Below are 15,155 nucleotides of genomic sequence, written 5' to 3' on the forward strand. Positions count from 1 at the left end.
CTCTTTAACTATTCTCCTAATATTAACATGATTGGGGAACATATTTTTTAGTAAATTATGTTCTTCCTAGAATACTTACCTGATCACATTACTAGTAAAAACTTCCACACTTTCCTATAAATGTGAGTGCCCATGTTACATCAGTTAGCTTAAACTAGTGGCATCTAGCAGTGGTAAATAGAGGTAATAGTACAAGTTTCTTATCTTTGTCTAAATGCTATAGAGGAATGAACGATTACATTTTATGGGGCTCTTTATATTTGCTGGATTTGAGAGGTAGATAAACTTATTTACTGAATGCTACCATGATTGCATAAGTATTCTCAGAGAAGCATAATTTACTAATAATTAGCTATTTCCAGACCTATTAAAAACAAACTCTTTCTCCAGGATCATAGTTGAAACTTCGTTAGGGCCAGGATAGTTCAGTGATAAAGCCCTCACTTTGCACCTGTACAGTCCTGGTATTGATTCCTGGTTCTAGCACATGCAGGATAAGTGGTTGTTTGTCAGAGTTGGTGGTTTCCTTTAGGATGCCACCAAAATTGCACCAATGATAGTACAAATTGTTACAACTTTTTATGCAGCTGTTGTAAAGCAAAAACAAAAAAACATTGAAAGTTTAATTCAAACTACCTAATACATGTTATGATCAAAACCTGAAACACTGTCACATGTTTGAATCTTTTTCTGCAGCTTAAATTGGAGACCAACTGGAATGAGAACCCAGACAAACAGCTTCTAAATTGGGGTGGGATACAAACAGACCACCAGCACAGCAGAGAGGGTGGATTTTGACACCTGCATCATGTAATATTGGGTGAAGTAATTGAAATTCCATTTGCGCTGCCACATGATGAGCAGCTTCGGTGCTCAACTAGGAGATTCCTGTGAAATCATTTATTTTTGTGATTATCAATTTTTGTGATGTTGTAAACAATGTTTTTGTCAGTACTTATAACAGTTGATTGCTGAAGTAGATCCTCTTTTTATGCAGAAGTCTTTTTGTTTGGTGGATCTTTAAGTTTGTAGTTTGTAGCAACCACAAAACATTGTCCACCATGAAAAATTTTCAGGATGATAGTTTTTACCTCAACTGAAAATATGTTGGGAATGACTTTAAATCTGTATTTTAAAAAATAAGGGAGTGTGATTTTAATTGAGAACAGTTGATACACCATAGATATGATGTAAAGTTTTGCTTCATGTCAAAGAGTTGGATTCTCAATATTAATGTTTTTTTGTTCAAGAGAGCAACTTTGTGATCAAATTAATTGTAAGTACTGTCTATACTACTCATAATTCCAGTCCAACTGCAGACAACTTAGACCTTGATCTGTTGTTACATAATGTACTGGCAGATCAGAGTGTGTGCCGTGTGTTCTATTAATTACTTGTAACAAACTGCATAGACCCATATATGCTGGAACACTATGCAATTGCAGATCTGGGTCCGTGCAGGTTGCAGTTGGACTTATTAGCAAGGATATGTGTTATGTTTTTTGTATGTCTGTATATGTTATGCTGCAGAACTCTTATACTGTCAGATGTAGTGACTTCAGACTTTGGTATTTGATCGTGGTCACAGAATTATTTAGGGAGTAGTGTACTTTCACAGGGAAAATAAATACTTTCAAATTATATTACGTTTTGGACATAATATGAGACTGAAATCCCAGTGGCAATCCTATATGTGTCATTCTTTTATCATCTTGACATACCTGCAGTTGGGAAGTTCTGCTCAGCATAATTTGCCACTGATGTGTCACAATTGCTTCAAAACTGCTTCAAAACTGCAATCATTTTCTAATCTTGTATCAGGTTCTAACACTATTCATGCATTTCTTACCAGCACATTGTTTGTATTGCATATTTTGTTTGCTTTTTAAATTAATAGTCTGGTACTGAAACATGTACAGTGAAATTCCTATATCTAGTCCACATGTAACCTGGCCACCATCAGCTACTGGCTACATTTTATCTGATCCCAGTAAAGCTATTCTAATGCCATCTGTACCTGCTTGTAAGTCATGTCCAGCTGCAAACTGGACGGACCTGATCTGCTATTGCTTAATTTGTGGACAGATCCGGGTCTATGTTTTTTGTTCTCTGATTACTCTTAACAAACTGCATACAGGGGTAGACATAATGTGCTAGCAGATCTGGGTCTGTGCAGTTTGCAGTTGGACTCGACTTACAAACGATTATGTACAGTGGTCTGTTTTTGCAACATATAATCAATAAAATAAAATAGAACCTGATCTGCTGGTGATTTATGGTGATGACAGATTGGGGTCTGTGTTGTTTACAGTTGTACAGGAGTGATGTCAGTATGTCAAAAATGTATGTTTGCTTTAGGCGTAAATGTATGTGTGGATATATGAATTTTATGTATACAAGTAAGGATATTAGATCTGATTTTTTAAACATTTAATTTCTCTGTAAATTTCTTCAGAGCCATACCTATCAGCCTTTACTACAAAATGCATACATATATACTTCATGACCTAAAAATGCGATGTGTATTAGAAGTAGGTCACCAACTATACTAACTTGGCTTTGATTACGAAATTTGTTTGGTGCATAAATCATTGCCTGTCAGTATATTCTTCAAAAATGAAATAAAACCAAACAAAACACTTAACTGGTCATATTTTTTGGTGTTGAATTATGAAACTGAGATGGCCGAGTGGTACTTTCATTTCCATTTGGATAAATCTGCAAGAATGTAAGGAAAAGGTTTTCTTGTACATATCATTAGTCTGTCTTGGGTACATTTCCAAACAGACTTTAGCATTCTTAAACTGAGAGAACAACTGTTAGCCCTCTTGGCATTGTTTTAATATTTTTGTCTAGCATTGTTTATTTGCATTAAATTACCATTTGCTGCATTTATACTAAGTGTGTACAATTCATGGAAGTGGTAGCAGTACTTGTATTATCTGTGGATTAGTCCATTATAAATACATATTTGATGAATGATCAAATGGTCAGGTCATTGTAGTCGAGTTGCACATTTTGTCCCAGGAGAGACTGAAATAGGTGATCCAAGTTCTAATCTATGGGTGGGACAACAAAATTAAGAGGCGAAAAGTGGGGGAGGGGGAGATAAAGGTTTCATTAATATCCCCAATTAGTAAATTGTAATCAGAAATGGAAAGTTATTTTAGAATCAGTAATACATGACCTGCTATTATTTCATTGGTATGTCTTATTCAGGTGCTAGTTCCCAATTCAAGGACATTATTTTTCCTGCAATTAATAATTAGCAGTCTTAAATAAATAAAATGCGATCCCAGTCTGATACATCTGTCAACTTCCAACAATTGAAGCATAATCCTGCTTTTCCATGGGCTTAGTGCATTTATACATGTCATTTGAATGCTTAACACTGCATCATTTGTCATATCTACTGTTAATTGTATGCATTTTTTGTATTGTTAATACTCTTCAGCCTTTGTGTTATTTTCATGTCTTTGCCTCTCTCATTGTGTTTCATCCCATTAACAGTAAAACCTGTGTCAGGGTAAGTAATTCCCAACCATCTGTTGTTCCAGTTCATTTTTCAGTTTTAATTACTCTCAGCCTTCATTAATGTTGTAAGTTGTTGGTGAAAGGCAGCAGAGAGCAAATTAAAGAGAAGAAAGATATTGAACTCAGTGGTGGAATACAGGCCTCTTGAATGATGCCAATTATAAAATCTGAACTATGAAATAAAAGTGATTTTTTTTATTTTAATACAGGACCAATGACAAGATAGTGCTCAATTTGTAAATGTCTTACTAGCTTGTGCCTGGTAAAGGTGTATCTTTAAGGGTCATTCGATGATCAGACAGAAAATGAAACAACTACATTAAATGTTGCATGCATTTATATGTGATTAGTGAAAAATGCACAGAATGCATGAAACTTTCTGGAAAAGGCCACTTAATTGTACATCATTTTTCCGGAGCCAAGCCAAGCCACATCCAGTTTAATTAACTTAACAATTTAAACACATATAGCAGCCTTTAATTAACATTTTTAATTGAACTGTTACAATTAATTGTTGATACTTAATTACATTCCTGCTGCAGGATACGAGTCTTTACGCATTATATCATAAGTAAGCAAGACATCCTCTCCTGGCTTTAAATAATTCTTAAAACTCTAAAAGAACTTGGACTTAGGATTATAACATGTTGAAGCTTTCTGAAAACCAAGTCCAGCTCAGACTCTAAACAGACTGTCTTGAGACCTTTTTTAGACCTGAGTCTATTACATATCATCGGTTGACTTCTCTAATCTTTAATAGATCTATATTCTTATTCTAGTCTCCAAAAATAAAACCATTTTGCATTTTCAAACATTTCTTCACTGCTGTTTGGTAAGGAGCAAACATAGCATGTCATGGTTGCACAAACCAAACATTTATTCTGGTTTGTGCACTGTGTTGAACACAGTACAGAGACTATATGCCAATCTAGATGGGGCACAGTACCCATCCCTGAAAAACGAAAAAGGGCAGCAAATTTAACAAATGAAATGGGGTCAGGGTACAAATTGAAGGCCAGAAATAAGGTTTGAGTGCATCAAGTTGTGGTTGCATCATCTGTGCCTTCTTAGCTGGAACTCTGAAAATTACAAAAGTTATATGTTTGTCATTTTCATTGTCTTTAATAAGAATTTACCACATGCTCAATTAAATGTTTAACTTTGTTTTTAATTTTTACAATTTTTTTTGTTCCACATTTACATGTTTACATGTCAATGTAATTGTACAATGTTCATTTCTTTCAACTCAGGATAGGTATAAACCAAACTTTCTTCAATAATGTCAATTAACATGGTTATTTTTTAACATTTTTAAGAATGTATTTTGCATATATGTATTTAAGTATGTGAAAAAAGGGTTTTATTGCATAGAATTTCACAGAAATACAACACATTGTACAAGAAACACTAATTGTAGATAAGGGTGCCGTCCAGGATTGAATAACATCCATGTTAACCAAGATACATGTCAAAAGTGACATGTTCACAAGTAAAAATGTATGAACTTGTTATGGCTTAGAAGTATGATGAAGTAAAGTTTGTATTTTGTATAGAACTTTAAGACCTTCCAATTTTTTAAAATAAAATACAGAAGAAAAGGTATGCCTATATAAAAGGTATGTCTGTATAAAAGGTATGCCTTTATAAATGGCATGCCTATATAAGAGGTATGTCTATATAAATGTTATGTCTATATAAAACTTGTGAATTAAAATCAATTTTTTCATGCAAGATCTCTTTTTATCTCACACAGAACAGTATCACATCTAGCCCATAATAAATGTAAGCAGGATGAAATCATTACAATACACATCATCGTAATAAAAAATAAAGGCTTGAAATTGGGCTTCCTTGCTATTCTGGGAACTGTTTGCACACAGGACACCATATACATTCACTACACACCATCCAGGATAGAAACTTTAAACATCGAGTGTAATGTAATATTTATGCAAAGCAATAAATATGTAACACTTTTCTGTAATGATGGTTCATGTCATAAGAGGCAAAAATAATGCTTTTGTTTTAAAACCAATGCATCAGAAATAATCTTTTGGCCACTATATTTTATTTAAAAAAACTATTACATGTTCAGAACTTTATTGTTTTCTTTAGCTGCTTTTCTTAGGTTCTAGACAACAGTTGACATGTATTCTGTAGCATTTTCCTTTTTGGGATGGGGCTAACTTAATACATACATGTACATGTTTTGTACATTCTTGGTGAAGTTGTTCCATTAGCTTAGGGGTTTTCCACCCTCTATACATACTGTTTCACTTGGAATCATAGAACTTGGCATGGGGATGTATCATGATTGGTGCTACACCCTTATTGCAAAAGTAGGTAACCATGACCCATATTTCAAGCTTCATTGACTTTGGTTACATTTTGTCAGGTTTATATTTTTAAGTTTGTTCATTCATCAAACTAGATGACTGAATGCATTTTTATTAGTACCACACTCATGCAAAAAAAGGAAGATCACTGTGACCTACATGTCACTGGTCTAAGTTTGTTTAACTCATGATCATGTTGGTTATTTGCACCCTGTATACATACTGTTATAACTAGACTCATGTAACATGGTGATGGGATGCATCTTCTGAGTAATACGCCATCACAAACGTAGGTCATTGTTACCCATATTTCAGGCTTCATTAGATTTGGTTAAAGGTGTTATAACTGTCTAGCTTGAATCATTAAACTAGATGAGTGTCTACATATCTGTTAGCACCACACCAGTACAAAAAGGAGGTTCGTCTGACCAACATTTCTCATTTTAAGATTAAGGTTTTGCATTAACTTCACGAATGACAACTCAGGATTTTCTATCTAACCATTACCATAAGTTTATAATCAGTTCTTCACCTAAACTACTTTGAGGACTGCCATGAAACTTTACACAGACATTCATCACACAGCCTCATTGGTCTTAACATTGGTTGATGTCCATTTGAAGTTGTTTTTTATTGCTACTCGTAGTAAAAACTACCATGGAAAAGTATCACGAAACATGTCATAATTTTCATTTTTAGTTCTAGTTGGTCCTAAATGAAAACAGTGACCCTCACCATTGTGGCTGCCATCTGGAAAAAAAATTTACATGGAATTTTCACTAAACTGTTTCTTATGAAGTCTGGTTGGTACTAATTAAAATGGTACCTATCTGATCTCCATCATACCTGCCATGGTGCTATCATAAATATTTCATTTTCACACTACTTTTTAACAGATGGTAATTGGGACTCGATATAAAGTCAAAATGGTGATGATCTGACATACAGTATGGTCATGGCATCCATGTTAAAAATGTTATTTTGGCAACTTCTTCAGAATTGGATGGTCATAGACAAGTACCTGTTGTTTGAGATTACAAGAAATTATACCTCTGCAAATATTTTAATAAGCAATCCAGATTTTGTGACTGCATAACATTTATATATGGTAGCTGTGATACATCTATGCAGTAACAGTATGTTAACCTGTATTATTTGTATTATTCTTGTTAATAGTAGATACTAACCCTGTAGATTTATTTTTCAATAACTACATTTATATTTGTTTCAGTTGCAGGGTCATAATGTCATCTAGATTTTAGCTAATTATGTCTACATGGAAAATGGGATATTATTATTATTATTATTATTATTATTATTATTGATATGAGGTTTTCACTGAAAGTCTTCTTATGATATGTAGTTGATCATAAATGAAAATAGTGACAATTATATCAATTCTGTGGCTTCCATTGCTGCCGTTTTTAAAACTGGCTATTGCTGCAACTCTTGGGTATTTAGTCATTGCAACATGTGGTTTTCACTAAAAGACTTATTTATTTTTTCCTATTATAGTAGCCATATTGGCCACCATGGTATCCGTCTTGAAAATCTTGTCTAGTTATGTTTACTCCTTGAACAGATGGTCATATAGCCATGAGGTTCTCACTAAAACACTTCTTATAATGTCTAGTTGGTCTAAAATGAAAACAGTGCTGATTAAACCAACAACATTATATTATGGCAATAGCAGCCATGTTGAAAATCTTTGCTTTTGAAGGTATAGTCATATCAAACGGGGATTTTCTAGGGTTACCATATTTGAACTTTCAAAAAAGATGACACTCCGGATAGTGACAATTAGATCAATTCTGTAGCTTCCATTTATAGAGATTTAAGGACCATAAAGGAGGACATGTCCAGGAAAAAGAGGACATATGTAACGTGTTTTAAAGACCTGCCAAGTCATACAATTTGGCCATAAGTCTTACTAAGCTGACCCATAAAATATGGAATAATAGCTGAATGGGTAGACTTGTGACCAAAAGGTTGCAAGTTCAAATCTTACCATCTAGCCTGGGTCAGCTACACTGGCTGCTTTGGCACTAAAGAACCTAATTGTCTTGCAGGGCTTTATAATAACAAATCAGGCAGAAATATGATTATTAAATAGGGATATTGACTTGTCCTGTTGTGGTCCAAATCCTGGTTTTCATATTCGATTATGTGTCATTGATCAAGGATCCAAACTAACTTTACAGGAGTACCCTTGACACTTTATTCTGCCCATGTTTTTCATGCAAAATGCCTGCCTAATTAAACTTTTCCTTAGGAACCAACTTTAAATTTTAATTTTCATTAAGGTGGGTTGGTGACCTGCGATTTGTTTTGAAATAAAATTTCTGGCTGTCATATTGAATGAAAATTATCTTGCTCATATTTATAGCTATAAAGAACTAATTATATCCATTATATTGGCTTAAAAGAATTATCTTGTGCTGAAGAAAAAAGATACCCTGTTTTCAAAGAAAGTCTCATGTCACTGCCCTTTTCCCAAAATAATTGGTCAGTCCCTTGTAGCATTATCTAGGAATATTGTCAGCCAAAGAAAAACAGGAAAGCAAAAGGGACAGTCAGTCTCTTAAAACGTTCACGCAGTCAGTACAGAATTATAAAATGAATCAGATTTTTGAAGGGGGAGCAGCAAAAGCAGCAATAAATGTGTATTGGACATGTAATTTCAATTTGAGTATTGCACAGTGCAGGAGGAATAATTGCTACAACATGTGAAATTTAAAAGAAAACAGTATGTCAGGATGAGAGATCTAGCAAGAAATCATTGACATTCATCAGGTTTGGAACCGCAGTTCTGAAACTGAACTGGAGGTCATTAGAGTCTGTGTTTACTTTGCAGAATTTTATGTTGAATATAGTGTTGCCTGCAATGCAACAGGTCACACTTCTGAGCTTTCAAATGTATGTTTTCCCTGTTTGACCATAGCAGTACATGATATTTCACTACACAACAATTGGTGTAACTAGTAAAAAAAATACTGTCTGCCTTATTGAGAAGGTTTTTTTAAAAAGTTGGCAGTATGGGTATTCACTAAAACACATATCACTATGTACTTGCTACTATTAATGATCTCGTTATAGCTACTTTTTTTAATTGATGATGGATGGCTATACTACTTTATTTTTCATTAATAAAAACACATCTGCATGCATACCAGTACATGCTTACATACAGCTCTGTTCTGCAGACTACTGGCTTGTGAGCCTGACAACATAAACACGTATGAATTTTTATTATCCCAGTTTGTTTCTGGCTATAGGGCCATTTCTTTTAATTTGGGTACTCTAAAATTGATTCCTCATTTGGGTGAAGTAAAAACTTGATATGTATCTTTCATTCAGTCATCAAGTTTTAGGACCCTATAATTAGAATTGTCAGTATTAACAACTTAAAAAATGTTGTAAAGGTACTACGTCAAGCTAGATCGCATGACTTATTATCAAAGGTCTTTTCTTCCAAAACTTAAACATGTGTTAGTAGGGATTAATTAAAAAGAATGATTTGAATTTTCTTTTAAAATTACGATGCATATATCTGTAAAGACCAAGTCATTCACTGCATCGAAACGGAGAAAATAACTCCTGATGTCAGCTGCTCTTTAATCAAACTTGGCATATGGGTATATTTTGACATTGTCTGAGAGAATTAAGTTGAGTGAATTTCTATCAACAATAATTGGTTTGAATTCAAAGGTTACAATAGAATTTGTTCAAGACTTAACAGGTAACTTGTCAACATGTTAACTAGAACTTGTAAGAAAATAGCAAATTTATTATGTTGGAATTTCTCAAGGACATCAAAAATGGTTTCAATATTCTGCAACTAAAAAGAATACAGATACAGAAATTGCAGACTTATTGTGGATTACTTCAAACAATAGATACAAATAATTTTTCAAAAGATTTTTTATTGCTTTGGTTGAGGATACCATTGAGAAGATTGGATTGTCCTCAGGAAATGTGGGTTACAGTCTCCTTTTTCTGTACTTTTCTGTCCATCTTTACGGTCATCCAGGCTTTTTGTTCATTAAGCATTGTAAAAATATTCACTTTAAATGTTTATATTAAAAATATTTTTATATTAAAATCCTGTACTTGGAAATAAAACATTTCATCTTTTGTTGACTTTTTTGCATGTTATTAGATGGCATATTTAGGAATTAAAAGTTACTATATGTGGGAAAACCCCACTGAACATCACATTATGACCAAATTAAGTCGTGTTTTTCCAGTAATGCAATGTTTTTGCAAAAGGCAAAATCTGGCATGTAGATGTTTCTCCAGGGACTGGAAGGTGCCCCGCCATGACAGTGATACCGATAATAACAACTCTAACAAGGTGATCTGCTATTTTTGGGAGTTACTTATGAATACATCCAAATAAATCTGCTTCCAAGGCATTTTACTTTACTCAGATGCCTAGTTGTGTTATAGAAATCGTTTTTCATTGCTATTTCGCTTATGCATGTGCAGATGGGTAAAAGTTTGATTCCTTTGGGTTTTATTTTTTAAAAATTTGGCTTATCGGACCCATCATTTCGTGTCCTGGACACTTTTTACTCCAAATCCCAAACTTGTCCTACTTTTTGTAAAGGTTCACCTGTCTGCAGTTCAGACAGGTCTGCCCGAAAACTCGAGCCAAAAAGTCTAAAATTGGACACGAAATCCGATTCTGACAACTGGCATATTTTTGGTGTAAAATAATTGGGTCTCAAAAAAAATGTATTTCCCCTCTCTTCAGTTTGTAATGCGAGCAGAAAGTCTAGATAATTAGGTATCATTATAGAGCTACATCTGTCTGCTTTTCTGTAATACCACTCACATTGGTGCATTTTAAATGACACTGATGCTTCAGAGCTCATTGGTAGGGTACAAACTCTTAATACATAAATGTGGTGCCAGGGATAATGAATTAAGTTACCTGCCATGATAGTGATACGAATAATAACACTTTACACGGTGATGTTAAAGTTACTATGACCCGATGGGTTCTCTACCACTTCTGACCTGTGGGTTTCTTTCTTGCTTTGGGGTGAGGGGAGCTCAGTGGTGTAATATATAAAACACAAAGTTATTTTGGCAAACTAATGGCTATATATACATATACACGTACTAAAGTTCTGTCCACCTCTCCAAGTTCTACACGACATTTTAGCTGCATGGTTTCCCGATCCAGTATTCTGCTCTAATAATATGTATCTTTCCATTGTATATCTATATATATTATGTCACTATCTTATGTCAATCTCTATCCTTCTTCTGTTACACTCCTCTGTCTCTAATTCTGTCATCATCTATCAAGTCCCTCAATTAAGTTCCTGTCCCTTAGCTGTCTATTCTCTTGCATGCACATACCCACACCCACTTCCCTTCCACAGAGAAGATGATTGGCTAACCATTACTAATTAAGTTCCACACTGCATTGCGAATGTTATCCTATCTGTAACTCAGTAGATTATCTGGTAAGCATCATTAAATGTAGCTAAAAGTATCAAATTCAATCCACGCTAAGTATTTCAAATGGGTTTTTTTTGGGGGGGGGGTATTTTTTGGAGGGTGTGTCTAAAATTTCAAAGGGGCCCTCACTTTCATCGAAAGGGCATGTGTCTATTTACTCAAAGTGTACACATAACCCAATGAACGTGTGCAAGGATGGTCAAAAATTTCAAGTGACAAATGACTTTGTATGTACGTTTTTGTTTTAGCCGACTGGGTAGGGTGGGTCCTGAAACCCAGACCCCCCCCCCCCTTTCCCAATCCGGCCCAGCTTCGCGTGAGTGAAGGCCTTCAACTCCAGCATTGCTAGATCGCATGACTTACATAAACCGGTAAAATAAAAAAAAATAAAAAAGCTGGTCCCCACAGCAAACAAATGATGGGTGTTAATTTGTTTTGAACGAGTAAATAAAAACACCAATGTTATACAAAAACAACAGACAAATTACATGCATAACAAAGAAATATCTCCTTATTCAATATTCTTTGACGCAAACGGAATGAATCAAATTGACTGCTTGGATTAATGCCGGTGAAACAGAAAGAGAAGTGCATTAATTTGTGTAATACAACTGTATTGTTTCAAGTTGAATCTGATATCAAATCCGTGCAACTCGTCGAGAGACTAGCTGACTCACCTTCTGGTGCTGTGTTGTTGCCGACAATCACTGATCAAAGTCGGCAGGGAAATGGGATCAAAGTCGGCAGGGATATGGGACTAATGATACAGTTGACTTTCAGGACTTAATACGTGTTTTACAGTTTGTGGGTACATAAATACCGACAGCCTCACGTTTTTTGTTGTTTTGTTTTGTTTTGTTTTCGTTACAGAAGCAAATTTTATCGGTAAAAAACGGCATATACTGGTGTAACTGATCTTCTGCCGGTCTTACTGGTAAAGGATGTGGCATCAGCGAACAGGTTCAGTGATAGGAGTCTTTTGATATCTTTGGCTAATTTCACTATAACTTTTTACCATGCTACATCCCGGTTCATACATGGACAAAGTACAACTTGCTGAGCTCTCTTTTCGCATTTTTTCATTTCTGTGTAACCAGCATGGATTTAGGGTGAGAGTGTTTTGTCGTAATTTATATGGTATGCCTACTCTAGTTCCTTTAAAAGTCACGCCAATATCACAGAAATTTCATCTCCGAAGTTCCATTATGGCTGAATTTCTCAAGGACTCGAGTATCTCTTGCAAGACGCGGAAAGTCAACCAGTGCATATGGATGGAATCGGGGGATCCGTAAATATGTCTTCCATTCTTAGAATCTGTAATATACCAGAAGTGAGACAGTTGCCCATTGTTAGGAAAGCTGTAACAGTGCCATATGTTGTTATATTGGGTTATTACAGTAATGACCTTGTTACATTATTCATACTTTCACTATGCCAACATCCACAGGTGCTCGACATGAGCTTGATGTTGAAAAAAAAAAACCAACAATAATCTGAAGGAAAAAAACATGATACAGAGTGACAAAAATACCTCAGATTACCCCCATGACCCGTTAGGACTGTCTCTAGCATACTATATAAGAGAGAAGGTATGTAACTTCCAAATACTTGGTTTCACCCATGACCCTCGATTTTCTTCTGCTATTTCCGTCTTTAAAGGCACACATCCATACAGTATGGCTTGTTTTACTCCTGAAATATTTTTCTATTCATCAAGCCATCATTGACTTTTCTGCGTTGTACCAAACTGAAGTTATGGGCTCTGAAACGTGCGAATTTTGCATGCCGGGACACCTTTCGCGCTCAGGTGAAAACCGGTGAAAAGCGCTACATATACCATGTTTGCTAATCTACAATACATCCCTTCTTTAATTACAGAACAGTGGTAGATGCAAAAATAAGTTTTTACTTACCATTAACTCATTCAACTTTAGGAATCCTGTTCCATGGAAGAATTAGACATTGTCTTCTTCACTACTCATATACTGCATACAAAGTGAAAATTTAAAAAGAAACAGCAACGCGAATTAAATCCCAAATAGACCAAAAAGTTTCATCACAAGTCCAAATGTATAAAGTTCCAACTGAATTCCAGTAGTATGCCAAATAAGATCCAGTGCTGAAGGTGTTAATGTGCCTGTAGTCTCGAATGTACTAATGAACCAGTGGCCGGAATCACAATAGTATAATCCAATATGTCCTTATTCGCATCGACAATAATTCCAAGTTAATGTCTCTGCACAAGAATATTAGTGAATATTATTTCCAGTGAATAATAATTTGAATAAGTAATTCCACTCAAATCAAATAAGGAACACAACAATAAGAATGATCCTGCTAAAGATGTTAAACGCAGGAATGAATAATTTTTCAAGTAAACAAGATTATTACAGATGTAAAGCCAGGATGTAGGTCCAAAGTTCATTTCTAGAAAATTCTAAGTTATAAACAGATAAAATATGTTACTAAGATTATAATAGAGAACGAGCTACACATAAAGTAAAATATGTTATTCTGTGAGGGAATTCCAATATCCTAGACTCAGATTAGAATAAACATGTTTACATTAATAATGAGCCTAATATTTGAATATTAGCTATGGATTATTTGTTTACCAAAGTAAAAGATACTGGTTATGTGGACAATGAACTTGATTTTAGACGAACTCAAGTCCAAAATACCATCATACATAACATATAATCATGGAGAAAAACTAACAAATGCAAATTATTATACATAGCATATGCAATAACGTAGATATAAGTAAATTGCATAGGGGCCAATCAGCTGTTCCTCAAACACATCTATTGAGACTAAAGGCTCTTTTGAAATGATTTTTTAAAAAGAAAATGTAAAATAAATAATATGAAGACAGTTAATTCTTTAAATGCTATAGAGTCCAGATCATTTTCAGATACTATTTTTAGCTGGCCAAACCTATCCCATAGCCGCATCCGGTACGGTCATGCGCATTTGACGTAGGGCAACTCAGTAACATACACTTCTTACATGTATAGAACATTTGTCGTTATAGATCGCCGCAGATAGTAGTAAACAATAATATGCCAGCACACAAGTACAAGAGTTTAAATGTACGTTTTCATCAAGTTTTTTTTAAAACAATAAATGAGTATCTATTGCTTTATGTCACTGCATTGTGACTCTCATCTAAACTCCGCCCCCACCCCCATGACTGCATGGTAATGAATAATCCGAAAATAAACAAGTTAACTTGTCTAATTAGCAGCAAACAGAGAACACCAAAGGCGGCACATCAGATATTAAGCAGATTCCTCAAAGATTTGCCATTTAGTTAATAAATTAAATGGGAATGAATGTGAATCCCAAAACTGTTTATGATACATTGGATTGGCTAAGAAATTTATTCTCTCTCTCTCTCTCTCTCTCTCTCTCTCTCTCTCGTTTGCTAACTCAGTGAAAAAAATATGGATAATAATGATGAGTTCACTCATCATGCAATATACTTGCTACAGTACTATCAGCTATGCGGAAGCGGAAGGTCGTGGTTTCGATCCCCGGCCGAGTAATAATAATAATAATAATAATGAGGACTTTGCATAGCGCCTAATCTTTAGAAGCTCTAAGCGCTTTACAACATTAGACAACACCTATAAGATAAAAAACATATAATAATATTATTACAAAAACAAACACCATGAAGTTAGAAAAACATTAAAAAATAAAAAAACATGCTGAGAATATTTCAGGTAGAAAAAGATTATTAGGTCTTTAAGTTTGTTCTTGCAGTCGAAATAAGTGAGTTTTGAGAGCCCTCTTGAATGTGATCACTGT

At 34.6% G+C, this 15,155-nt stretch overlaps 1 protein-coding gene across 2 annotated transcripts in view; it reads left to right on the top strand.

The window, feature by feature from the left end:
* Positions 1 to 10,004, top strand: part of LOC149776963 (uncharacterized) — a 68,434-nt gene extending 58,430 nt beyond the window's left edge. Inside the window, exons 12-13 of one of the 2 annotated variants that reach the window (XR_016416143.1) lie at positions 697 to 5,150; positions 5,202 to 10,004. Coding sequence is in view for 1 of the 2 variants with exons in the window: in XM_089941678.1 (XP_089797804.1) it covers positions 697 to 798 (102 nt within the window). In the remaining variant the exon portion in view is untranslated. Of the gene's footprint in view, positions 1 to 696 lie in introns of both variants that reach the window. The other variant, XM_089941678.1, reaches the window with a different exon arrangement.
* Positions 10,005 to 15,155: the final 5,151 nt, after the last annotated feature.

This window comes from Sinohyriopsis cumingii, chromosome 18 (genome assembly GCF_028554795.1).
Source record: "Sinohyriopsis cumingii isolate HCF-2022 chromosome 18, ASM2855479v2, whole genome shotgun sequence".
Taxonomy (NCBI): domain Eukaryota; kingdom Metazoa; phylum Mollusca; class Bivalvia; order Unionida; family Unionidae; genus Sinohyriopsis; species Sinohyriopsis cumingii.